The sequence below is a fragment of the Tasmannia lanceolata genome, unplaced genomic scaffold, assembly GCF_043159265.1.
Source record: "Tasmannia lanceolata isolate RefF3 unplaced genomic scaffold, GAP_Taslan_0.1 ptg000018l, whole genome shotgun sequence".
Taxonomy (NCBI): Eukaryota; Viridiplantae; Streptophyta; class Magnoliopsida; order Canellales; family Winteraceae; genus Tasmannia; species Tasmannia lanceolata.
The window spans coordinates 9,691,122-9,718,173 of record NW_027518695.1 but is presented as its reverse complement, the minus strand read 5'-3'; the positions used below and the strand labels follow the sequence as shown (position 1 = coordinate 9,718,173).

Here is a 27,052-nt window from a genome sequence, read left to right as displayed (position 1 = left end):
ATGTCTCAACCGATCGGATCAGATTATAACAATAGGTTTGCATGCCAAAATGGGAATCACCAAACTTTAACTTCCTAACAAGATGAAGGGTTACTGAAGAAACAAGGGTCACCTACACTATTAACTTCTTGCATTGTAACGGATTAGGGATCAAACTTTACTTATAGATAATGGTGTACTGCACGTGTGGTATGTGCTTTAAACAAATTCAGATGCTTCACACGCATGTCTTTATATTCTGGTACTTAGTCCCTTTCCATATATTTAAGAACAACCTAAGCCAGATTACCTTGTACCTATTGTAAGTATGATGACAATGTATTACTTTGTGCACCCCCAGTAGATCTTTGCCACTATTGGTTCATAATAGCAACGTACTTAGCAAAACATCATCAGTTCTTTTGCTCGGGACCAAATGGAATTCCAATTGATGTTAAAGCTTCTAGCATTTTCAGAGCTCTACCTGAACAAGCTCATAAATTGAAGGTCACTCTTATTCTCTGAATAAAACTTGAACCGCGCTAGTTCAATTTCTTTTTTTTTTTTTTCTTTTTTTTTGAATGGTAAGAATAAATTTCATTAAAAGAAAAAGGCCGAGGGGGTCTCGCAATATAAAGAAAAAAGAGAGAACAACCCCAGTAGGGGTAAGATACATATGAACCAAACAATGGAACTCGCAATCAAAACCAGATTCTGCAATAGAAATTTACAAAAACATACACAATTGGAGCGAATCAATGCAAGAATACAGAAAACATGACAATCAGAAACTCACCTTTACATGTCCAGGCCTGTAAACTGTACATCAGGCATATAGAGACACCTTGTTCATACATACTTATGGGAAGAAGTAGATCTTGATGAAAATTTCCAAAGCAAATTGCAACACCAAGGAGCTAATGAACCCCACTGTTAGATCGCTCCCCTCCACGTAGGTCTTTATATTCAAAGCAACGAAGCAAGCTGATGCTGAACCGGCGAGGATTATCATGATCCACCGGAAAAACTCAACCGGGATAACCAACAGAAACTGCAAATTGTTCAGTTGAATCTATTACAAGGTTAAACATGAGATGATAATGGGAAAATCCATACTCCCATAAAATTAATTACTCATGCCCTGTTTGTTTTAAATTTTGAGATCCGATTGTGAGTCGAAAACTAGTTGTTGGACTCAAAATTACCTTTGATTTTAAGTCCAATAATTAGTTTTGGATTCACAATCTGTTCTCGAAATACAAAACAAACTGGGAGCGTTAGAGTCGGGTGTTCAGGAACTTGTGAACTTGAGGTATATTTAGACATCGAGAAAATCATAGATATGAATTCCATGTCATTATATTAGGGTAGAATGTTAATTAATTTATAAATTGAAACGAAGTGCCTTAGAGATGGGTGTGCCCCAAACACAATGTGGCAATTTCTAGGCTTTATATGTGAACCCTCCTTCTCCCTGTGTGTAGATGCGCATCTCCAGGGACGGGCCCCGCGGAGTGGGTTGGGCATGGTTAGCACTGCTGGAAAACAAAACCGGGGAGGTTGAAAGACCGAGAACTAGACAATATTTACTCAGTGGGGTCAAGGCGCGTGGCAAATTTAAAGGTGGTTGTGGCTAAAGGAAATTGATCGCCTTTACTAAAAAAATCCAATGTGGCAATTCAAGCTTGTTTCGTGTTTCAGTTGCCTTTGTTCCCCTTTTTTGAACTTTTCCTTGTGTCGGTGTTGGGAATGATGGGAGACTGAGCAAGGGTTTGAGAGCGTATACTTTTCAGTAAAAAATATGTAAAATGGTTTAGTATTCCTCGGGACCACAATTGTTTAGTACTCCATCAATCTTGACCTTACACGTGGCAACCAAAGAGCAATTAAGGTGGATGAGTTCATCAACAAAGGAGGTGGCCCCGGGAAGAAAAGGGGGCGGATATATCATTTCCTTGTTAGTGTTTTCATCCCAAGATGGAAGAGGTTAAGATGGAAGATATGCACTTAGGTGCTTAGAAAAGAGAAGAAGAAGAGGTTAGTGTGTTCTCACTTGTTGCAAAAGAGAAACTATAGATATGTTTATATAAACACACACTAGGGTTTCTTAATCTCAATTTAACTATGAGTAAAAAGTGATTACTACTCTCAATTTGAGATTTTCATTATGACAAAGGGTTATTAATTAGCTCTTTTTTTCTTAATTATTATGGTCACGCCATTGGTAAAAAAGATTCCTGCCCATAGTCAATGCCCTGGATTCAACCCAACCATCCATCTAAGGAAGAGAGATGGCTTTTTCACATTTTTTTCCACCTTGCAGCACTTCCAAAAATAGGCCTCCTCAATATTACAAATGACACCAGATAGATGGCGACTCTACCATCCATTATAAAATGATCTTGTTTTGGGATAAAAAAGAATTCGCAGTCAAAACCAGAGTCTGCAATAGAAAAATATATAGATCTTTCCATGGGAACGAATCAATGCAAGAATACAGAAAACATGACAATCAAATATTCTAGCCTTGAAGCAGAATGAAACATGGAATATAGTTCCACTACCTTCAGTAGTTTCACTTATTTCATGTAAGTGGGTCTACACGGTAAAAGACCAAAGCGGATGGATCGGTAGAGAGGTTCAAGGCGACATTTGTTGCTTGGAAATTCTTGTAGAAGTACGGGCTTGATTATGACGTCCAATCCAACAGCCAAAGTTATGATCGTAGCCCTTATTGCTTTCGAATGACAGAGCTACAATAAGTTGCATAGTTTAGAAAGGAATTACTTCGCGTGACCAATAGATAGTGAGGGGGAGTGCTAGAATCACTACAGACTCGTGCATGGTGTGGGGGGACAGGCCCACGGATTTGAATCATAGTTGGTTTTATGAGTATGAGTCTCTCTCTCTCTCTCTCTGTAGGTGTTTAGAATTTTATAGTTTGTGGTTTGCTTAAACCGTTTGAATATATTTTAGGAGAGTTTGCTTTAAGTAGGTAGCTATTAGAAAGGGGTTATGTTTATCTAAGAATTCTATTAGTTAAGGTTGAAGAGTTTGATTTTAGCTTAGCCGTGGTTGCCAAGTAAAATAAATTACTTGATGTATAAAAAAAAAGTAAAAGTGAACGTGGACAGTGGTTCCACGATTTTGCAATTCGGTTTGTAAAGTTCTGTTTTTTTACAGTTTCTTGCTTTTGCAGAGCAACTTCTTCTCTCCTCTAGTTAGTTCCAATTTTCTCTTTCTTCCTAAAAAACCGAAGAAGGTTTACACCTCTAAATAAAAAATGAATAAGGTTGGTTCAAGTTATCTTTTTTAGTGTATAGGAGATTTTAGAATTATTTTTTCCTTCCAAACATTTCGAGAATAAGGTTGTTTTGTTTTTAATTTCCTCCTTATTAATGAAATTACTCTACAGGAATAGCTATAAGAAACTGTATGAACTTACAAATATCAGCAACATGTAAACTAATAACTTGAATTTATGGATCAATTTGTACTTTTATTTACTTTGAATTCTAAACTGAGAGTTAATTTCTTCCTCTTTCTTTTAGTGAACGGGAGAATTTTTTCTATTTTTCACTCGCAAGGTAAATACTATTACATTTTTACTGTATGTTGATTCAATTTAGATCTGTTTATCCTATACACCCCTTGCTTTTATGGATCCACACTGTCATTTATTTTGAACTTTCAAATGTCCTTTATTCACACCTTTGTATCTCTACCATTGGATCCCATCTAACATACTCTGCCATCTCTTTTGCAATCCAAACCTTAGATTTCGATATAACTTATGACATTCATTTAATAAAGGTGTATTTTTCTAATTTGGTGAAAAATCAAGGGGAATAGTAGCTGTGACAAGTCACACCACTTATTTTTCTCCTCTCTTGACACATGACACATATGTACACCATTTTTTTTAAGGAAAATGATTAAAAATATCACAGGAATTCAAGAACAAATCTTCTGAATAAAAACATCCTACTTTTAAGGCATGTTTGGACGTTTGGATTTTATTTTCTCAAAAACTAAAATTTCTCTGGAAAATAAATTTTCCACTATTTGGCTAGAGAAAAGTGTTTTTGAGCACGTGCGCAGGGAGCCTGCGCACAAGTGGCTTAAATAGCCATCGATTGGTTCATATGGCAGGTCCAGCTCTGCGGGGTCCAAAAAAGCGACCAATCGGTGGCTTTTGTGGTTGCTTTTTAAGCCACTTGTGCACAAAGAGCTCCCTGCGCACTTGCACAGAAACACTTTTCTCATTTAGCTTCATTTTTCAGGGTGTTTTTCAGTCTTGCTTTAAATTTTTCTCCAAAAAACTAGAGAAAATAGAGAAAAAATTATTTTTTCCCAAAATTTTTTCGTTTCCACAATTTATTTGGAATTGATCTGATTATAGCTTATTTAGAGGGATACAACTGTAAACTCCAGTTCCTTCTAAATAAAACTTGAATTGCAGTAATTCAAATCACATTTTTTAATTTCTAACAAACAATGGAAAAACAGAAAATTCTATAAAAAAATTTTCTTTACAAACTCTTACAGAAAATTCTTGCAATCCAAATAGGGCCTAAAAGATTGAACCAAACATCTTTTAAAAAGGGCAGTGATAAATTCATCCCCTTATGGGATAAATTCACCCCCTTTACAGAGAACCCTAAAAACCCAAATAAAAAATACCCAAATCAAAAATTGCCTGAAAAGACTTAAAAAAATCAACATCAGACTGGAAGGGAGGATTCATTTAGCCGACGCCAACTAGTTTGGGACAAAGGCTTTGTTGAGTTGAGTTGAGTTGAGGAGAACAGATCAAGAAAGGAGCTCTTATGGGTCTTCTTTCTTGGATTACACTCTGAAGACCTTTCCGATTCTAGCATTGGATTCAATCCATATTTCCTCTGCATTCATAGAGTATGCCATAAGGACTCCTTTTCAGAGAAAGAATCCTATATATATTGTGTTTTGGTGTATGTCCTCATCATCTCACAATTTCAACAATGGGGATTGGGAAATGTTACAAGAGACCCAGAACCAAACTCCAGGGATTCCTCTATCTAGCATCAGAGATTTTTCAATTCTCATTGACCTCTATATGTACTCTTATCTATCACTCTTCTCTATCCACCTGCAACTTTTCTTATTTTCCAAGAGAGAGAAGAATTAATTGTCCCCATTAATCTGCAAAATGGAAACAAAAAAAAAAAAATGTTAGAGATTGATGTTGTGATAGGATGATTACAGCCCTTCATCTTTAGGGTTCTATCAAGAGATACTAAAATTATGACATTTGTAGTGTTTAATCTGATGGATGAGATGTTTGTTCCGGCATCGGACAAAGACATATGGTTTGCCTCTTGATGGGCCATAGATCAAATCCCAACCGCACACAAGTGTACCATGTGGGACCCAATGATGATCTCTAGCATTGAATCCAATGTGCATGTGGTATGCATTCTCGATGACCAGGACCGTTGATCTGATATTCCATTACTGGATGAATACTTTTAGAATTGTTTTTTGAAAACCTTTTTTTTTTTTTGGCTAAATCATGCTTTAGCCAAATTATAGACTAAGTAGAGTATATTTTATAAATTATAGACTTGCAAATAAAATCCCATTTTGAACGTATGCACACATGTTAATGCCCACACAAAGATAAAGATATGTATGCATAGACAAATCATGGATGGAGTTTTTGTGATTACCCCCGAGTTGATGAGCTCCCAGCTGTGACAAGCAGACCATTGGCCAAATCATTTGAAATTAAGCTTGCTTCCAACATCCCCATCTTTGCTTTTCCTATATCACCTGTTCCATAGTATTGATTGGTAAGGACCATCTCTCGAGCCTGATCATTACAAGAACCTCTTATGAAAGCGTCTTCCCATAGCTTCTCAACTTCCATGGTTTTGATGGCAATACACCAAGGTACCAAGAAAGGCTTAGTTTTGGGCCTTGCCATGGCAGCTATCCAAAGATAATAGAAAACGCTTAGGTAGAGGTAGGGCAAGGGGTCTCCTTTTAAAGGAAAAAATGGCCTCGAAATTGCCGATACATAGACGTGTGCTAATACGAGCGAAAGACGTGGCTCTAATAAATATGACAACCAAACAATATCATGCAAAAGTAGCGGCATGCATTGAAACGTGGCACTACACTCTGTATGACGTTATCTTCTAAGATGCTATTTCCTTATATTAGTATAGGGGTGTTAGTGGAAATTGCCGATACATAGACGTGTGCTAATACGAGCGAAAGACGTGGCGCTAATAAATATGACAACCAAACAATATCATGCAAAAGTATCGGCATGCGTTGAAACGTGGCACTACACTCTATATGACGTTATCTTCTAAGATGCCATTTCCTCATATTAGTATAGGGGTGTTAGTGGAAATTGCCGATACATAGACGTGTGCTAATACGAGCGAAAGACGTGGCGCTAATAAATATGACAACCAAACAGTATCATGCAAAAGTATAGGCATGCGTTGAAACGTGGCACTACACTCTATATGACGTTATCTTCTATGATGCCATTTCCTCATATTAGTATAGGGGTGTTAGTGGAAATTGCCGATACATAGACGTGTGCTAATACGAGCGAAAGACGTGGCGCTAATAAATATGACAACCAAACAGTATCATGCAAAAGTATCGGCGTGCGTTGAAACGTGGCACTACACTCTATATGACGTTATCTTCTAAGATGCCATTTCCTCATATTAGTATAGGGGTGTTAGTGAAAATTGCCGATACATAGACGTGTGCTAATACGAGCGAAAGACGTGGCACTGATAAATATGACAACCAAACAGTATCATGCAAAAGTATCGGCATGCGTTGAAACGTGGCACTACACTCTATATGACGTTATCTTCTAAGATGCCATTTCCTCATATTAGTATATGGGTGTTAGTGGAAATTGCCGATACATATAGACGTGTGCTAATACGAGCGAAAGACGTGGCGCTAATAAATATGACAACCAAACAATATCATGCAAAAGTATCGGCATGCATTGAAACGTGGCACTACACTCTGTATGACGTTATCTTCTAAGATGCCATTTCCTCATATTAGTATAGGGGTATTAGTGGAAATTGCCGATACATAGACCTGTGCTAATACGAGCGAAAGATATGGTGCTAATAAATATGACAACCAAACAATATCATCCAAAATTATTGGCATGCATTGAAATGTAACATTACACTCGGTATGACGTTATCTTCAAAGATGCCATTTCCTCATTTAGTACAAGGGTGTTAGTGGACATCGATAGCCCGATGGATTCAAAGGATCCGAATGTAATTGGGCAAGATTTGTCGGGGATGAAAATGGACTGTCGCGATAGAAGCTATGCATGTAGGAGCTTATTAAAGAGAAAAGAAAGAGGTTAGTGTTTTCTCACTAGTTGAAAAAGTGAAACTCTAGATAGGTTTATGTCAACACACACTAGGGTTTTTTCAATCTCAATTTAACTATAAGTAAAAAGTGACTACTAACCACACTCAATTTGAGATTTTCATTATTATGGTTGAGCCATTAGTGAATAAAATTCCCTTAATATTTAATATATTTGCATTAACGGCATTATCTTACCTATATTAAAAATTAGGGATTTGCTAGGGACCATCCTTAAGAAGCTACCGATTAAACATCTAACTTTTATATTGAAACCTAAATATGTGAGACCATTGGTATTGAGGGTCTTTTCAACACCCAGTTCATCATACCAAATTTTCACCTGATCATGACGACATCTCAACTCTATCTATCGTGATCTAGACCCACAATGCATACATTGAAGTGAATCGGGTATAATCCCTCCAAGAGGACACGGATATTTCATAAACTCCTACTTATGAAATAGACAACATTGACACCTAAGAAAACATAAGTGCGTGCCATTACCATATGATTATAATCAAGAATTTTGTCTAATGATCAGTTCTACAAGTTCAGAACATAATAGCATGGAAATTTCCCAATCATGCATGTCATTCCATCTAAGTCTAGATTTTTTTTTCCCTACATTTTCTCAACCGATCGGATCAAATTATAACAATACGTTAGCATGCCAAATGAAGAATCACCAAACTTTAACTTCCTAACAAGGTGAAGGGTTGCTGAAGAAACAAGGGTCAGCCAAAGAATTAACTACTCGCATTGTAACAGATTTTGGATTAATCCTCTACTTATAGATAATGGTCAACCGCATGTGTGGTATTTGCTTTAAACAAATTCAAATGACTTACACCACATGAAGCCTTCAAATGCATGTGTCTTTATATTCTGGTACTTAGTATGATGACAATGTATTACTTTGCCACTATTGGTTCATAATAGAAAGTAGTTAGCAGAACTTCATCAGTTCTTTTGCCTGGGACCAAATGGAATTCCAATTGACGTTAAAGCTTCTAGCTTTTTTTTAGAGCTCTACTTGAACAAGTTTCCAAGTTCCACCTCCTTTTTTAAAAGACAACTCAAGCAAATAAGGCTCTCATTTAAGAAGTAGCTTGTTGGATCTTTACATGAGATTCTCATAGATTTCAGGCTTATTTAGAGGGAGATCATCATACATTGAAGGTCACTCTGAATAAAACTTGAACTGCGCTAGTTCAATTTTTTTCCATGTTTAAACCAAACAATGGAACTCACAATCAAAACCAGATTCTGCAATAGAAATTTACAAAAAATATAGATATCTGTCCATGGGAGTGAATCAATGCAAGAACACGGAAAACATGACAATAAAAAACTCACCTTTACATGTCCAGGCCTGTAAACTGTACATCAGGCATATAGAGACACCTTGTTCATACATACTTATGGGAAGAAGTAGATCTTGATGAAAATTGCCAAAGCAAATTGCAACACCAAGGAGCTAATAACCACCACCGTTAGATCGCTCCCCTCCAAGTGGGTCTTTATATTCAGAGCAACAAAGCAAGCTGACGCTGAACCCACAAGTATTATCATGATCCAACGGAGAAACTCAACCGGAATAACCAACAGAAACTGCAAATCGTTCAGTTGAATCCATACTACAAGGTTAAACATGAGATGATAATGGGAAAATCCATAGTCCCATAAAATTAATTACTTGTGCCCTGTTTGTTTGAAATTTTGATAACCGGTTGTGAGTCCAACAATCAGTTTTGGATTCACAATCGGTTCTCAGAATACAAAATAAAGAGGGCGTTTAGAGTCGGGTCTTCAGAAACTTGTGAACTTCAGGTATATTAAGACATCGAGAAACTCATAGATATGAATTCCACATCAGAATTTTAGGGTAGAAGGTCAATTATTTGACCGAATATATGTCAAAAATCATCAGCTTGGTATGTGAAGAACATGATTTCGTCATAAGATGAGGACGGTTATCAACATTGAAATGTGTTAACTTACCAACTTCTCCAAAAGCTTATGCTGTTGGAGAAAGGCGTTATTTATCTTTTATACTTTAACACTCCCCCACACGTGTGGCCCACTTGGTAAACACGTGGCACATCTGGTCCCACTTTGGGCCGACCATCGTATGTAGAATTTTGCTATCCGGACTTGAGACCTTTGACTTTGATACCATGTTAACTTACCAACTTCTCCAAAAGCTTATGCTGTTGGAGAAAGGCGTTGTTTATCTTTTATACTTTAACAGGATGAAATATTAATTATGTCCAGAAGCAACTCAATCAAAATAATTTTGTGAAACCAGACACATGCATGGATACTTACAGAGCTGAGTGCTACTATGAAGAGAGAGTAACCCCACATACACCAAAGGCGTATCAAGCTTGTATTTGATCCAAAATACTGAAGCAGGAAGTAAAATGCAGCTGGTACCACAAGTAGATAACCATAAACAATGCATGCTGCCAACTTTACATAGTTGACATCAAAGCTCCACTCCGTTTTCTGGTTGTTCCGTTTGGTCATAAGGTATGTGGCACAGTTTCCGAGGGCAAGAAGCATGAAGACCAACGTAGTGGAGATCCAAAAGGGTCCATACCTAAAAATCATCAATGTTTGCATTAATAAACCATATAAGTGTGAGGAATAGGAAAACTAAGGGACATCACGCATAGCAAGAAAAAAAAAACTAATTTATAAATTGAAACGAAAGTGCCTTAGGGATGGGTGTGCCAAACACAACGTAGCAATTTAAAGATTGGGGAAAAAAGAAACTAACTTATAAATTAAAACGAAAGTGCCTTAGAGATGGGTGTGCCCCAAAAAACAATGTAGCAATTTAAACATGGGTGTGGCTAAAGGAAATTCACCTTTATCAAAAAAATCCAATGTAGCAATTCAAGCATGTTTTCATCAATTTTAGCGTAGCGTTACAATCATCACTTTATTAAATAGGGGTTTTCATCAACTTTTATACAGTGATACCACAACCTTTACCAAGCCAATCAACGCCAAGCTAGAATAAAGAATACCAGTGAATGATGCAAACGAGTAGTGAAGGATGGGTGTGCATCAGCCATGGTTTTAAATTTCCGCCAAAACTGACATGAAACGACCGAAATGTTTTTGTTTCTATCCGCACCCAAACCGAAACCAAAACGACCAAATGCATAAACCAAAATTGTGAGTGTAATAGTGGCATACTAGATCAGCACGTGTTACATAATTCGAATTATATGAATTGCATGTGGAATGGTATGCATGTATTTTGAATAAATATTTATATGAATTACATGAGAAGTTTGGTATGTACTTAATTATCAGACCTACGCAACAATGCATGTCACTATCACATTGGTCATCCATCTCTTTGAAAATTAGAGTTATCAATTCCCAGTCTTGAGTTTGTTACCACTTTACAAAGTGAGTATTATCATTTAGGTAAACATTATACATAGGGTTATCTTTTCTCCTTTTTTTTTTTGAAATGGCAATATATATTGAAGAAGGAAACCAAGAAGGTCACCAGAATTACAAAAGGGAAAAAACAGCAAGGGACAACAAAAATGCAATGGAAAACAGAGCCAAAACTTCTCACGGGGGAAGGAAATCAAACCACTCAAACCCCTCTTTGTGTACTCCAGATCGAGCGAGAGAATCCGCCTCGCCATTTGCTTCCCGACGAACATGCTTAAAAACCATAGACGCCCCTGAAATGAGATCAAAAATTTCCTCAAAGTAACTACGGAATCTCCACGGGGGAACCACTTTCCCCGATAACCAACTAATAACATTTGAAGAGTACCCTTCCATAATCACCCTGTCATAAGCTTCAGCACTCAGGTGCTTTATTCCCTGATATGCCGCCCGAACTTCAGCTTCAGATGAGTCACACCTTCCAATGGGACCTGCAAAAGCCCACGAAACCTCCCCTTGATAATCCCGACATAGTCCTCCAACCCCAGCTGGTCCCAGATTACCCAAGCAGGACCCATCAAAATTTAATTTACTGAAACCTTCAGGAGGAGCTTCCCATTTTTGACTTCTCTTCTCTCGCCTCAAATCTTCAGCGCACACAATGCTCCACCCCTCCCACAGATCGAATGCTGATACAAATTTGAACAGAGGGATGCTCTTCACCCAAAAAATAACCAAGTCGATAATTTTGTTAAACAGCCAGGACGATGGCTTATCTACTCCTTCGAAAACTCTTTGATTTCTTTCCTTCCATATGACCAACCACAAGGCAATTAAACATAATCTCCACAGCACCTTTCCTTTATTTTTCCAGGGCACGAAATCCCAACTCGAGAATAGATCTGCTAGAGACTTTGGAAAGACCCATAAAATACCAAACTTTTTCAGAATGAAACCCCACACCTCCCTCGTTACCTTGCAATGGATAAAAAGGTGATCAATCGATTCTCCATCTTCCAAACAAAGCGAACAATGGTCCACCAGGCACATACCCCTTTTTCTTAGAAACTCTATGGTTTGGATCCATATCCTAAGGTCCAAAATCGTGTGGAATCATACTTGGACATATCCACAAAATTCATTGGAATGTCCTAGATCCAATTGGCTGCTTTTAATGTATGAAAATACTGTTCATATTGTAAATGAAAGAGTATTTATGACAGGTATTTTCATCATATAAAATTTCTAATCAAAATTATTTTCTTCCTTCGAAGGAAGGAAACCTAGGTTGGCTCTCTCTTTCTCATAAGTTAGAACTTTGAACTGTCTAGTTGATTCACCAAAGAGAGGAACAATAACAATAGAAGATAATAATAATAGGGAAATGATATATTTGTCCTCTTTTCTTCCTCGAGTCACCCCCTTTCAGTATAAAAAAAATTATCTGCTTTTCAGTGAGGCAAGTATTCTTTTGAGTTTTGACCAAATAATAATAAGAAAAACTCTAAGAATCTTATAAAAAGGTCACATAACAATTCTAACATTATTTTCAAATATTCACAAATTATTGGGAAAAAAGGAGATCCTTATAAGAAAATTTGCAAATAATTAGAAAAGAGCTTTTGTTGATCAACAATCTTCTTATAGAACTTTTTCAGGATATGTAAACCATGCTTCCATCATCATGCAAGCTAAAGCAATTCTAGTTGTAGCTAGCTCCTTAGATGCAAAATGAAAGAGAAAAGCCCAATTTCTGTATTAAGAATGATATCAGGTAGATGGAGACTCTGCCGTCCATTGTAAAATGATGTTGCCTTGGGATTAAAAAAGAACTGGAGATCAAAATCTGAACCTAAAAAGATAGCAATTACGACGTCCCAAGAAGTGATGAGTACTTGGGCGTGGACTTGGAAACCCCTATTTACCAATAGAAATGCCAATTTATGTGCTAGATACGGAACCCATCATTGATTTGATAATTGATAAGGTGAATACGTAGTCCATTCAATGCTAAGCATAACGAGTATATGGACCCCAAAATAACCCTTTTTTTGTCAGATGAGCTTTAAGGTGTTGTAGACACCCCATTTTGACCGGACCATTTTCCCCAAAATCGAATAAATTATCGAAATCGAATAAAATCCCAATCCCGAAGTTGAGTCAAGATCCCGGAACCGAATCTCAAAATTTTCGAAAAATTGAACCCGAAAACCCTAAAAATGCCCATTTCCATATATTTTGGAAATCGTTTGAAAGCCTGGGTGATCTCTGAACCCCATCGGCATCCTCTGTTCAATTGCCCTGATCCTCTATCTCATTTTCGCAAAAAATTGAAAGAGTTACAAAATACCCGTGAGTTTTGGTATTAGCGTTCTCCCATTTGTTCCACTAAGCTTACCTAGCATCCAAAGAGTTACTTCCACCTTTCTTTTGAAACGGTCACTACACTACTCAAATAAAACTTTTAAGATGGACCTTGAATTCTTGACAGAGGAACTTCTTCTAGTATACGGTATACCAAACAATTTGAAGGAATTTGGGCATAAGACAATTAGCCCAAAGCCAAAGAATAAGATCCAGAACTCAACTTCAATTGTATCTGAAGGGACTTATGAGTACTACAAGGCATGATGACTATGGGAGCTTCTACTACACCTACCTGCCTTCACCTAACCTTGAAGCAAATTCAACAGATTGACGAGCCCAGTTTACACTCCCGCCTGTCTACCATTTTTAGCAATGTGTTAGAAAAGATCTTTCCTATCTGTCGACGAGGGCCTCACAACCCCTCTATGCTAACAAGGGGTGAGCAAGGAATACACAAATTGAAAATCAAGGACAAACTTGTTATCTTTGAGAAAAACGCCATCGGTATAAACCTCTACTGAAAGGGCCCACTTTGTCTGCAGCATCTGGGTATGTCATTTACTATCATGACAAGCCCTTTTTACGTAAAAGGCTTTTGCGTCTTTTTATCCGTAACGTAGGTGAGATGATCTTCCCAAGTAATGCCACTATTGCCATTATTTTGATTACTTGTTGCATTAGCCATTAATTTAAGACAAAAGGATTTGGGCCATTTGCTCACATAAGCTAAAGAGCACGCACCAACAAAAGCAAAAAAAATAAAATAAAAATACACCATAAATATCAAATTCCTACAAAACCATATAGAACACTAAAACATTAAAAAGAAAACAAAAAGAAACTACTAATTACAGTTAGAAAAGAAGAAGAAAGATAGTACATTCAATTTATACGAACAAATATCAAGAAACTGAACATATAAAGGATTGTATAGTCAATTTATTGGAAGAAATATCAAGAAACTGAACATATAACAATAGAAAGAATTGAAAAGACAAAGAATGATACCAAAAAGCAGAGTAATTTGAAAATCCAGAAGATGAAACCATGGCTCCGATCGAAGCTGCAGCGAACAGACACTGTCCTGTCCTTAACAGAAGCCCTGTTACCGTACCAGGTCCCCCAACTAAGCTCTTCATTTCCCCTTCTAAGGGCCTTTCCTCTAAAATGAAAGGCCCTGTAAAACCCTAGATATCAGATTTCAAACCCTAAGGCACTGTAAAACCCTAGAAACCAGATTTCAATCCCTTCCCATCTGAATCTCCACCATTTTCACCAATCTAGCTACCGATTTCGAATAGGCAGAAGACCGATTAGGGTTTAACGTTGATGAAATCAGATGCAGGAGAGAAATCTTTCCACTGGAACGTTGGGTTCTGTAAAACCCTAGAAATTCTGCCTCGTATGAATTTTAAAATCTTCGGAGCGTTTTTCGCTTTTCTTTTGCTTTTTGGGCCGACGATAAATTCGCACCCCCTGTAGGATAATTCGCTACCCTCTAAAGTGTACTTACGTAAAAAAGTGCAACAATTTATGTCAAGAAGGGTGCGAATTATCATATAGTGGGTGCGAATTTATCATCTCCCTTGTTTTTTCGTGTTTAACTTTTCCTTGTGTTTGTGTTCGGAATGATGGAAGCCTGGGCAAGGTTTTGAGAGCCTTCCTTTGTCGGTAAAAAGTCACGGGGTTTTGGACTCCTCCGGACCACAATTGTTTAGTACTCCATCAATCTTGACCCTACACGTGGTAATCAAAGTGCAATTCGATTAGAAGAGTCCATCATTCAAGGAGGTGATCCTTGGAAGAAAAGGGGGCGAATATATTTTCTCTCTGATAGTAATCATATTTAGTAGGGCTGCAACTCGGGTCGGTCGGGTCGGGTCGGGTCGGGTTTTTTCTGGAAAACCCACGATTCCCAAACCCGGCCCTACCCATGATAAATCTCGGGTCGGGTCGGTTCGGGTCGGGTTTTTTCACGTTGACGCAATTTTTTAAGTAAAATTCTTGTTTGGCAAGGCAACTCAACTCATAGAAGCAGAAATTACACTCACATGACACTTGAATCAAACAATGATGTAATTACACTCACATTACACTTGAATCAAACAATGTTGTAATCAAACAATGTTGTAATTACAATCAAACAATGCTGAATCAAACACTTGAATCAACTCAATTCATAGAAGCAGAAATTACACTCACATACAATAACAGTGGATGCGTGGGTTTTCACTTTTAACTTTTAACTAACAATAGAAAAAAATGCACATACTATAACTTATGTAACTCGGGTCGGGTCGGGTCGGGCCCCTTCAAACCCGGCTCGACCCGAGATTCATGCGGGCTTTTGAATGCTCAACCCGGCTCGACTCGAAACCCATTAAACCTGAACCCAACCCAGGCTATTTTCGGGTCGGGTCGATGCGGGTCGGGTAAAACCCGGCTCGAGTTGCAGCCCTAATATTTAGCAAGCAAGAGCCACCTTCTTCTATTATTTCTTAAAGTCGTAGGTTTATGTTAATTGTTTGTTATGGTCTCAAAATTAAGTTTAATTTGGAGTCTAATATTAGGTATATTTTGCTCAGTTGGGCGGACTGAGCAAAATCAATTATGCATATGGACCATCTAATAATAGGTTCATTTTGCTCGTTAGAGATTTTATTTGGAGTCTAACGAGATGAGATCTATGTATTTTGCTCAATTTTGGACTAAAAATCAATTCAATCAATTACCAAAAGCCAAGAGGTTCATGGCTTTGGGGTTTTACTATATAAGGTTTTTACATTGGGTCATTGTAAGGATCTTATAACAGACCGTGCATTGCCCTTTAGACAGATAAAAAAGCTTAGGGGGGACTGCATTGGATACTTCCGCTATTGTCACATGCTTATCGTAGATCATTGTGCCTGTGCGTAGAAGCAAGTGAATCAATAGATCACATGGTTATTCATTGTAAGTAATACAGAATTGCGTAGGCTAAAATTCTCGACCGGTTTGGCATTTCTTGAGTGCTCCTTGCCCACTTATCCGATCTTTTGGAAGCTTATCATTTTAGCCGCATTGTGAATTCTTTGGAAAGAGCAGAATGACATACCTTCAAGAACATCGTCCTCTTACTACTTCTCATGGGTCCTAATCCTAACCATTTCTTAGAGACTTGGACTATGATCCTTCCGTGCTTTCAACAACGGACATCAGACGTTCTTGGAAGGAGAGTTGTGCTAGTAAGGATTATGAGGTGGTGATTGCGCCTGGATGGATCACTCCGGCCCATGGATGGTGTAAACTAAACTTCGACAACTCCGGCCTTGGGAACCCTGGTTTGACAGGTATTGAGGGCATTCTTAGAGATGATGCTAGAGAAACCATTTGGGCCTTCTCATGTCCAATTGGATTTAAGGACTCTGATGAGGCTGAAGTTTAGACTATTCTTCAGGGGGCAAGATTGCAGGCTAGAGGGTAGTGGAATAATATTACAATAGAAGGAGACTCGCTTGATGTAATCAGATAGCTTGATAGGAGGCTCTTGTTGGGACCCTCTTGCTTTTGTGTGGAATCCCCAACAGCTCTCGCATCCTTGGAGTTTCGCTGAGATGATTGACGGGATTCTTTCCTTTTTGGAGGGCCACCTGGTTACTTTCCATCACACTCGGCAAATGGCTAAGGTAGAGGCGGATCGTCTCACTTGGGCAGGAGAAATTCATCGCTTTTCGTTAGATATCTTCAATTTCTTACCTCCATGACTTTGTAGTTATTGTTTGTTCTTTTGGTCTTCTTTGTCCTGTTAACCTTCTGGGTCCTCTTGCTCATTTTCAAATAAAACTCCCAACATTCAAAAAAATAAAATAATAAAGCCATTAGAGCCCACGAAAGAAGTGATGTTCCACTCTTCTTCTCAATCGCAAGAAATCTAATCCTGGGTGATGGAAATTTCGATCGTCAACCCTTCGAATTGAATTTCAAATTGTTCTTTAGAACTAGCACGTCTATGAACCTGCCACTGACCTCACACACCCAGCACTAACCAACCACTTCGGCGGCATTTCAACCGAAACATTTCCACAATTAGGGATTATGCCAGCTGATTGTGAGTCCAAAACCAATATTGGATTAAAAAATAAACATAAATTTGAGTCCAATAATTGGTTTTGGGATCACAATCAGTTGCAATAATCTCAAACGAACAGGGTCTTAATAGGGAACTGATGTGATTATAGCTTATTTACAGGGATACTATAATAAGATGAAGGTCCGTCTAAATGAAACTTGCACCCCAGTAATTCAAATTCAAATTACATTTTTTTTTTTAAAATTTGCAATCAAACAATGAAAAATCAGACACTTCTATTAAAAATTTCTTTTCCAGAAAATTCATACAATCCAAACACCTCCTAAAAGATTGAACCAAACATCTTTAAAAACAATTCAGGAAAATAGTCGAATACTTGTCATCTCCTTTTACAAAACCAGTTGAGGCAGCTCCAGATGGATCTCAGCTGTGTCTGATCTGAGTTTTCATAGTAACAAAATCTCAGCATCACCATGTACATCCTTGGGTAATGCTCCGATGTGCGATCGGGAAAGAAATGAGGAAAATAATAGCATAGAAGGAAATGGCAATGATATATTCGCAACCCCTGTAGGCTAATTCGCATCCCTTAAAGGAGGATATGTGGCAGACTTCAATGCTTTTTGATGTGAAAGGGTGCGAATTATCCTAGAGGGGTGCGAATTTATCATCGGTCGAAGATAATTGGAGTTTTTAACTAAAAGATTGAACCAAACATCTTAAAAAATTCTAAGAAAATGGTAGAATAGTTTGTGGATGAGGGGGTGAATTCCCTAGTCTACTAGGCCGACATGCTCCTTCGTGACCCAGTTTAAGGTTGCCTAGGTCAGCTCCTTTTTAAGGCCCCATGATCTGCAAAATTAAAAAGAAAGAAATTTTTTTAGAGAAATTGTTGTTGGGTGGTCCCACCTTGATCGGATGATTACAGCCCTTGATCTGTAGGTTCTATTAAGAGAAGCTAAATTGATTAATCTTACAGATTAGATGTTTGTTTTTTTTACTATGAAATGTTGTCTGTCTCTTGATGGGGGCCACTAGAACAAATCCCAACCGCACCTGTGTGCCGTGGGGGATCCAATATGGTGATCTTTAGCATTGAATCCAATGCGTATCAGGTACATGTGCTTGATGATCGGGACTAGGGGTGTAAACGAGCCGAGCCGAGCCGAGCTTGGCCAGGCTCGGCTCGGCTCGTTAAGCTCAAAAGCTCGGCTCGGGCTCGAACCAGGCTCGGCTCGGTCAGGCTCGGCCAGGCTCGCGAGCCTTACCGAGCTCGGGTGATATTAAGTTCACACCCCTCATCTTCTCTGGACAGCCCTATCTAGTGTAATTTGACTACTTTTTTTACACTATGGGGGTGGTCCAAGTAATAAATGGGGTTCCAAAAATGAAGTGACATATTTTGCCTCCCCCTTTCACTCATGGATAACCCTTTTAGTGTATATATTAATATATAATATATATATTTAAATATATTAAATTCTTAACGAGCCTTAACGAGCCGAGCCTGGCCTAAATCGGGCTCGGCTCGTTAAGCTTAACGAGCCTGGCAAGCCGGCTTGGCTCAGCTCGTTAAGGATTCGAGCCGAGCTCAAGCCGAGCTTTTTTCGAGCCGAGCTCGAGCGAGCTTCCGAGCCCGAGCCAAAATTGACACCCTTAATCGGGACCGTTGATCTGATGGCCCACTACTGGATGAAAGAGTGGTTCAAGTTTGATGCCAAATGAATATCACATATGCAAGATTGACACGTGCAAGAATCAACGGCTTAAAGATATCATTAGGATTTTTTTTATCATGCTGAGTCAAAGGCCTAGAACCATCCCATGAAGTTGAGATCAAGGGCGATTGGATGGGCTTGTGATGACCATTTCCTTTAGGAACTGTTTATTTTGAATTTTGAGTCCCAAACTGATTATTGGGATCACAATTGCATTTAATTTTGAGCTAATAATCAGTTTTGGACTCAAAATCGATTCTCAAAATCCAGAACAAACAAGGCCTTAACAAAAATAAAGCCTGTGTTAAAAGATATTTCTTTTTTAGAAATAAAATAAGAGATTTATATTAAAATTTTGTTATTGGATGGACATATTTGTGCAAGAGTTTCAAGGTTGAGAGATTCATATCAAAACTACTTTCATTTGAAAATTAACCCTTAAAATAGGTATATTTTGATAATTTAGTGAAAAATCAAAAGAAATAATAAATGTGACAGCGAGACTTGCCACTTATTTTTCTCTTCTCCGGACACGTGGCACAGGTGTACGCAGATTTTAAAAGGAAAATTATTTAAAATGTCAGGAATACGACAAATTCTTTGGACGAAAAACAGGGAAATGATAAATGCGCCCCTATTCATCACACATCACATGGGACACCCAACTGCAGTGTACGTGGCAATCAAATCCATTGAATCCTTCTTACGTGCGGTACATCAGCCCCTCTGCAGTCATTGATACACTGCTGTTGGGTGTCCCAAGTGATGAAAAGGGGCGCATTTATCATTTCCCCAAAAAATATTGGCATTTTGAAGAAAACAAGTTCAATGTCTAAAGCATGCTAGCCTAGCAAAATAAATACTTTCAGAAGTTTTTTTTTTTTTTTTTTTGAAAGCTAATTTTTTGGGTAAGTCATTCTTTACAATGGCTAAGTGTAGTATATTTTACAAATTATAGACTTACAAAGAAAATCCCTTTTCGAACTTACGCGTACATGCACACACATGTGAATGTGCAGACAGACAAAGATATAGATATGTGCGTGTATGCAGATCATGGATAGAGGTTTTGTGATTACCTTCAAATTGATCAGCTCCCAAATGTGACAATCAGACGTTTGAAGAAACATCTGAAATCAAGCTTATGCAACATCCCCATCTTTGCTTTTCCTAGATCACCCATTCCATAGTGTTGACTGGTAAGGACCATCTCTCCAATCAGATCATTACAAAAACCTCTTATGAAAGGGTCTTCCCATAGCTTCTCAACTTCCATGGTTTTAATAGCGAAAGACCATGGTAACAAGAAAGGCTTGGTTTTGGGCCTTGCCATGGTGGCTATCCAAAGAAGTAGAAAACGCTTAGGTAGAGGTAGAGGTAGGGTTAGGTGCTTTGTTTTATGGGAAAAAGGACCTCGAAATTGTCGATACATTGATGAGACGCGTACTAGTATGTTATGAGCGAAAGACCCGTGGCACTAATAAATATGACAGCCAAACAATATCTTACAAAATTATAGGCATGCATTGATGCGTGGCATTGTATTCTGTATGACATTATCTTCTAGGATGTCATTTCTTCATATTTAGTAGGGGTGTTAGTGGACATCGACGGCCCGATGTATCCACGAGATCCGAACGTAATTGGACACGATTTGTGCAAAACAAATGGATATGTTGGACCAGGTTTGGATCCATATCCTAAGGTCCAAAATCGTGTGGAATCATACTTGGACATATCCACAAAATTCATTGGAACGTCCTAGATCCAATTGGCCGCTTTTAATGTATTAAAACACCGTTCATATTGTAAATGAAAGAGTATTTATGACAGGTATTTTCATCATATAAAATTTCTAATCAAAATTATTTTCTTCCTTCGAAGGAAGGAAACATAGGTTGGCTCTCTCTCGCTCTCTCTTTCTCATAAGTTAGAACTTTGAACTGTCTAGTTGATTCACCAAAGAGAGGAACAATAACAATAGAAGATAATAATAATAGGGAAATGATATATTTGTCCTCTTTTCTTCCTCGAATCACCCCCTTTCAGTATAAAAAAAATTATCTGCTTTTCAGTGAGGCAAGTATTCTTTTGAGTTTTGACCAAATAATAATAAGAAAAACTCTAAGAATCTTATAAAAAGGTCACATAACAATTCTAACATTATTTTCAAATATTCACAAATTATTGGGAAAAAAGGAGATCCTTATAAGAAAATTTGCAAATAATTAGAAAAGAGCTTTTGTTGATGAACAATCTTCTTATAGAACTTTTCCAGGATATGTAAACCATGCTTCCATCATCATGCAAGCTAAAGCAATTCTAGTAGTAGCTAGCTCCTTATATGCAAAATGAAAGAGAAAAGCCCAATTTCTGTATTAAGAATGATATCAGGTAGATGGAGACTCTGCCGTCCATTGTAAAATGATGTTGCCTTGGGATTAAAAAAGAACTGGAGATCAAAATCTGAACCTAAAAAGATAGCAATTACGACATCCCAAGAAGTGATGAGTACCCCTATTTACCAATAGAAACGCCAATTTATGTGCCAGAAACGGAACCCATCATTGATTTGATAATTGATAAGGTGAATACGTAGTCCATTCAATGCTAAGCATAACGAGCATAAGGACCCCAAAATAACCCTTTTTTGTCACATGAGCTTTAAGGTGTATGAAGTAGAGGGTCTCTTAACGCCTTCTTTTTCTTATGATCGGAGTTATTTCACAAAGACTTGCCATGATAATTAAGGAATAAGGAAGAAGGGGAGAACAAGCACGCTTGGAGAGCGCAGTTGGTCATGTAATTTCATTATGTATAAAATGAGAGAGAGAAAGAAAGTCAATATTTCATGACCTTACTGACAGAGTCTATAATAGAAATTTACAAAAAATATACAGATCTGTCCAAGGGAGTGAATCAATGAAAGAATACAGAAAACATGAGAATCGGACACTCACCTCCACTTGCCCAGCTCTGTAAACTATACATCAGGAATATAGAAACACCTTGTTCATAGAAACTTATGGGAAGAAGTAAATCTTGATGAAAATTTACAAAGAAAATTGCAAAACCAAGTATCTAATGACCACCGCGGTTAGATCGCTCCCCTTATTCAGAGCAACAAAGCAAGCTGGCGATGAAGCATATGCCGAAAGAATTTCAGTCAAGAACTTCAAAATGAAAACCTTCTTGGCAGTGACGATGAAGCCTCCTGATTATCCTTCCACTCTTCAAGTACAGTGGCAATGGCTTTTCCTTCACACATCACAATACCATGATAAAATTTGTGATTTTCAGTAATATGACAACGTTTTCCATTAACAATAATGGGTGCTTAAATAAAGCACTTACAGATAAGCACAGAAAATAGATAAAGAGATATTGATTATCCTAATCTAAATTGCCTAATCTAGATAGTTTAACTCTCCTAACCCACTTGCCAATCTACCTCCAAGATGATCGACTTTCAGATCTTACATATCTGATATGATATATCTTAACAGTAAAGCACGCCAGCAAAAATAAGTACTTTTATGGCTAAATCATGCTTTAGAATGGCTATGATTTTATAAATTATAGACTTACAAATAAATCCCTTTTTGAACTTAGGTGTACATGCACACATATGTTAATGCGAACACAGAGAAAGACACAGATATGTGTGCGTACCCAAATCATGGATGAAGTTTTTGTGATTACCCCCAAATTGATCAGCTCCCAACTGTGACAATCAGATGATTGAAAAATACTTTTGAAATCAGGCTTGCTTGCAACATCCTCATCTTTGCTTTTCCTATATCACCTATTCCATAGCGTTGATTGGTAAGGACAAAGGTTTTAAATTTCGGTTTCGGGATGTGTTTCGGTCCTCACCGAAACCAAAATTTCAGACAAAATCCATCGAAATCAGATGACGTAATATTTTGTAACGTTCCAAATTTCGACGAATTGAAATTTCGGTAATTTCGACCGAAATTTCGGGGAAAACGAAATTTCTATCGAAATTTTGTAATGTTTCGACTTTACGCCATTTCGGTTTCGCTCTCGACTGAAACCCAAAATTTCGGATTTCGGTCGAAATTTAAAACCTTGGCAAGGACTACCTCTCGAGTCAAATCATTAAAAGAACCTCTTATGAAAGGGTCTTCCCATAGCTTCTCAACTTCCATGATTTTAATGGCGAAGGACCAAGGTACCAAGAGAGGCTTGTTTTTGGGCCTTGCCATGGTAGCTATCCAAAGATAGTAGAAAACGCTTTGGTAGAGGTAGGGTATAGGGCCTTGTTTTATAGGAAAAAGGACCTCGAAATTGCCAATGCATTGACGAGACATTTACTAATACGAGTGAAAGATGTGGCAATAATAAATATGAAAACCAAACAATATCTTGCAAAACTTTTGGCATCCATTGAACGTGGCGATATACTCGGTAAGAGATTCTCTTCTAGGATGTCATTTCCAGTAGGGGTGTCAGTGGACATCGACGGCCCGATTGATCCAAAGGAACCGAAATGTAATTGGGCAGGATTTGTGCAAAGAAAATGGATATTACACCTATTAGATCTCAGGATAGATGAAAGTGGACGGTCAAGATCAAAGCTATGCACGTAGGAGCTTAGAAAAGAGATGAGGAAGAGGTTAGTGTTTTCTCACTTATTGCAAAAGTGAAACTCTAGATATGTTTATATAAACACAAACTAGGGTTTCTTAATCTCAACTTAACTGTAAGTAAAAAGTGACTACTAATCACACACAATTTGAGATTTTCTTTATGACAAAGGGTTATCAATTAGCTCTTTTTTCTTAATTATTATGGTCGCGCCATTAGTGAATAGATTCCTGCCCATAGTCAATGCCCTGGATTCAACCCAGCCCTCCATCTAATAAAAAGGGATGGCTTTATCACATTTTTTTCTTGCTTGCAGCTCTTCTAAAAATACGCCTCCTCTGTATTACAAATGACACCGGGTAGATGGAGACTCTACCGTCCATTGTAAAATGAGCTTGTCTTGGGATTTAAAAAGAACTGGCAATCAAGACCAGATTCTGCGATAGAAATTTACAAAAATATACAGATACAGCCATGGGAATGAATCAATGCAAGAATAAAGAAGACATTCGGAGATTCTAGCTTTGAAGCAGAATGAAACATGGAATTTAGTTCAAGTAACTAGTGTAGTGTCACTTATTTCGTGTAATTGGGTGTATATGGTAATGGATCGGTAGAGAGGTTCAAGATGATACTTATTGCTCGGAAATTCTTGCAGAAGTACAGGCGTGATTACGACAAGAAGAGAGGTTCAAGATGATACTTATTGCTCGGAAATTCTTGCAGAAGTACAGGAGTGATTACGACAAGACGTTCACTCTAGTAGCCAAAGTTACGATAGTTCATGTGTTCGTGGCCCTTGTTGCTTTCGAATGGCAGAGCTACAATAAGTTTGCGAAGTTTAGAAAGGTACTTGGCGTGACCAGTAGAGAGTGAGGGGGAGTGTTAGAGTCACCACTGACTCGTGCATGGTGTCCGCGCTGGGGGGTTGCGCATGGATTTGAATCATAGTTGGTTTTACGAGTATGAGTCGGTGCTGAGTTTGGTTTCATGAGTATGAGTTGGTATTATATAAGACATCTATTAGTTAAGGTTGAAGAGTTTGATTTCAGCTTGGTCGTGGTTGCCACGTATAATAAACTACTTGATGTATAAAAAGAAGTAAAAGTGAACTACGTGATTACGACAAGACGTTCACTCTAGTAGCCAAAGTTACGATAGTTCATGTGTTTGTGGCCCTTGTTGCTTTCGAATGGCAGAGCTACAATAAGTTTGCGAAGTTTAGAAAGGTACTTGGCGTGACCAGTAGAGAGTGAGGGGGAGTGTTAGAGTCACCACTGACTCGTGCATGGTGTCCGCGCTGGGGGGTTGCGCATGGATTTGAATCATAGTTGGTTTTACGAGTATGAGTCGGTGCTGAGTTTGGTTTCATGAGTATGAGTTGGTATTATATAAGACTTCTATTAGTTAAGGTTGAAGAGTTTGATTTCAGCTTGGTCGTGGTTGCCACGTATAATAAACTACTTGATGTATAAAAAGAAGTAAAAGTGAACATGGACAATGGTTTCCACGATTTTGCAATTCGGTTTGTAATGTTCTTTTTTTACAGTTTCTTGCTTTTGCAGAGCAACTTCTTCTCTTTCTCTTGTTAGTTTCAATTTTCTCTTTCTTTCTAGACACCAAAGAAGGTTTACACCTCTAAATAAAAATTGAATAAGGTTGGTTCAAGTTATCTTTTTTTAGTGTCTGAAAATATAAGAGATTTTAGAAATATTTTTTCCTTTCTAACATTTCCAGAGAATTACTGCAATCCAAACAAGGCCTAAGGGTGCCTTCATTTTTCATCTTTGGCATGGAAAGGAAACAAAGGGTTTTTTTCCTGTGAAATTAGGTTGATCGATCGAGTTTCTGATGCTGAGCAACGAAAATGAGATTTATCTGAGTCTCTCTTCACCACTTCCTACTTCCAAATTAAATTGAGTTTAATTTGGAGTCTAATAATCAGTTTTGGACTCAAAATTAGACCCTAATAAAGGTGTATTTTCTAATTTAGTGAAAAATCAAGTGGAATAGTAATTGTGACAAGTTATACCAATTATTTTTCTTTTCTCTTGACACATGACACATATGTACACAATTTTCTTTAAAGGAAAATGGTTAAAAATATCATAGGAATTCAAGAACAAATCTTCTGAATAAAAACATCCTACTTAAAAGATTGAACCAAACATCTTAAAAAAAGAGGCGGTGATAAATTCACCCCCTTACAGTATAAATTCACCCACTTTACAAAGAACCATAAAAACCCAAATCAGAAATTCCCTGAAAAAACTCAAAAAAAAAAAATCAACATCAGATAGGAAGGTGTATTTATTTCAATGGAGAAGCACCCAAGAGAATTCCTCCAATAGCAGCTTGGTGAGGCATCTGTATTTATCTTGACGATTCCAGGTTGAGGTTTGGACCAAATGCATGTTACAATTTCATCAATGGGGATTGGTAAATGTCACAACAGACCCAGAACCAAACTCCAGGGATTCCACTATCTAACATTAGAGATTTTTCAGCTTTGGACTCCAGACAAGCAATGGGGTAGATGAGTGGCCTTGATTTGCCAACATCAGCTTGAAGAATGCTTGACTCTTCTAAACTTAGAGATTTCACCTATGAGGAGCTTAGAATTGCAACCAGAAACTTTTGTGACCAACTAGGAAAAGGAGGCTTCGGATATGTGTACAAAGGCCAAATACAAGAGATGGAAGAGACAGGAATAAGTACTGGATTGAGACTGGAAGTTGCCATGAAAAAATGAAAAAATTCCAATTCTCATTGGCTAAGTCACTCTATTCACCTGCAACTTTAATTCTTTTCCAAGAGAGAGAAGAATTCATTATCCCCATTAATCTGCAAAATGGAAACAAAAAAATTATATGTTAGAGATTGATGTTGATTGGTCCCACATTGATCAAATCCCAACCGCACACAAGTGTGCCATGTGGGACCCAATGGTGATCTCTAGCATTGAATCCAATGCGCATGTGGTATATATTCTAGATGATAAGGACCGTTGATCTAATAGCCCATTACTGGATGAAAAGTGGGCCCACATTTGATGTCGAATGAATATCACATTTGAAATATTGAGACTCACAACGGCTTAGAGGCATCTGTAGGATTTATATCATGCTGAATCAAAGGTCTAGAATCATTTGACATTGAGATCGAGGGCGATAGGACGGGCTTGTGATGGTCATTTCCTTTAGTCTCTTTGTTTTGGATTCTATTAATTGATTTTGAATCCAAAACTGATTATTGGAATCAAAATTGCATTTACTTTTGAGCTAACAATCAGTTTTTTACTCAAAATCCAAAACAAACAAGGCCTAAACAAAAATTATGCCAGTGTGAAAAGTCATTTCTTTTTTAGAAATAATATAAGATATTTATATTAAATCTTTGTTATTGTATGGACATATTTGTGCAAGAGTTTCAAGGTTGAGATTCATATCAAAATTAGATTCATTTGAAAATT

General features: G+C 37.7%; 1 protein-coding gene and 1 long non-coding RNA gene across 3 annotated transcripts; both read right to left on the bottom strand.

Annotated features, from left to right (window-relative positions):
• Window positions 1-4,510: 4,510 nt before the first annotated feature.
• On the bottom strand, window positions 4,511-14,840 carry LOC143851275 (uncharacterized). Of its 2 annotated transcripts, XR_013236275.1 has the most exons (4): window positions 14,191-14,840; window positions 9,724-9,997; window positions 8,752-9,006; window positions 4,511-5,160 (listed from the first exon to the last, which is right to left on the bottom strand). XR_013236275.1 is itself a non-coding variant. In XM_077360629.1 (3 exons), the coding sequence occupies exons 1-3, from the start codon at window positions 14,319-14,321 to the stop codon at window positions 8,815-8,817; spliced, it is 597 nt and encodes a 198-aa protein (XP_077216744.1). In that variant the 5' UTR covers window positions 14,322-14,840; the 3' UTR covers window positions 8,645-8,814. The 2 variants fall into 2 exon arrangements, 1 of the variants encoding a protein (XP_077216744.1); XM_077360629.1 differs by lacking the exon at window positions 4,511-5,160 and having other exon boundaries at window positions 8,645-9,006.
• Window positions 14,841-17,436: 2,596 nt separating this feature from the next.
• LOC143851409 (uncharacterized) lies at window positions 17,437-20,354 on the bottom strand. Its single transcript, XR_013236317.1, has 2 exons — window positions 20,049-20,354; window positions 17,437-18,103 (listed from the first exon to the last, which is right to left on the bottom strand). It is a non-coding gene; the product is annotated as an uncharacterized LOC143851409 (long non-coding RNA).
• Between the last annotated feature and the right edge of the window lie 6,698 nt (window positions 20,355-27,052).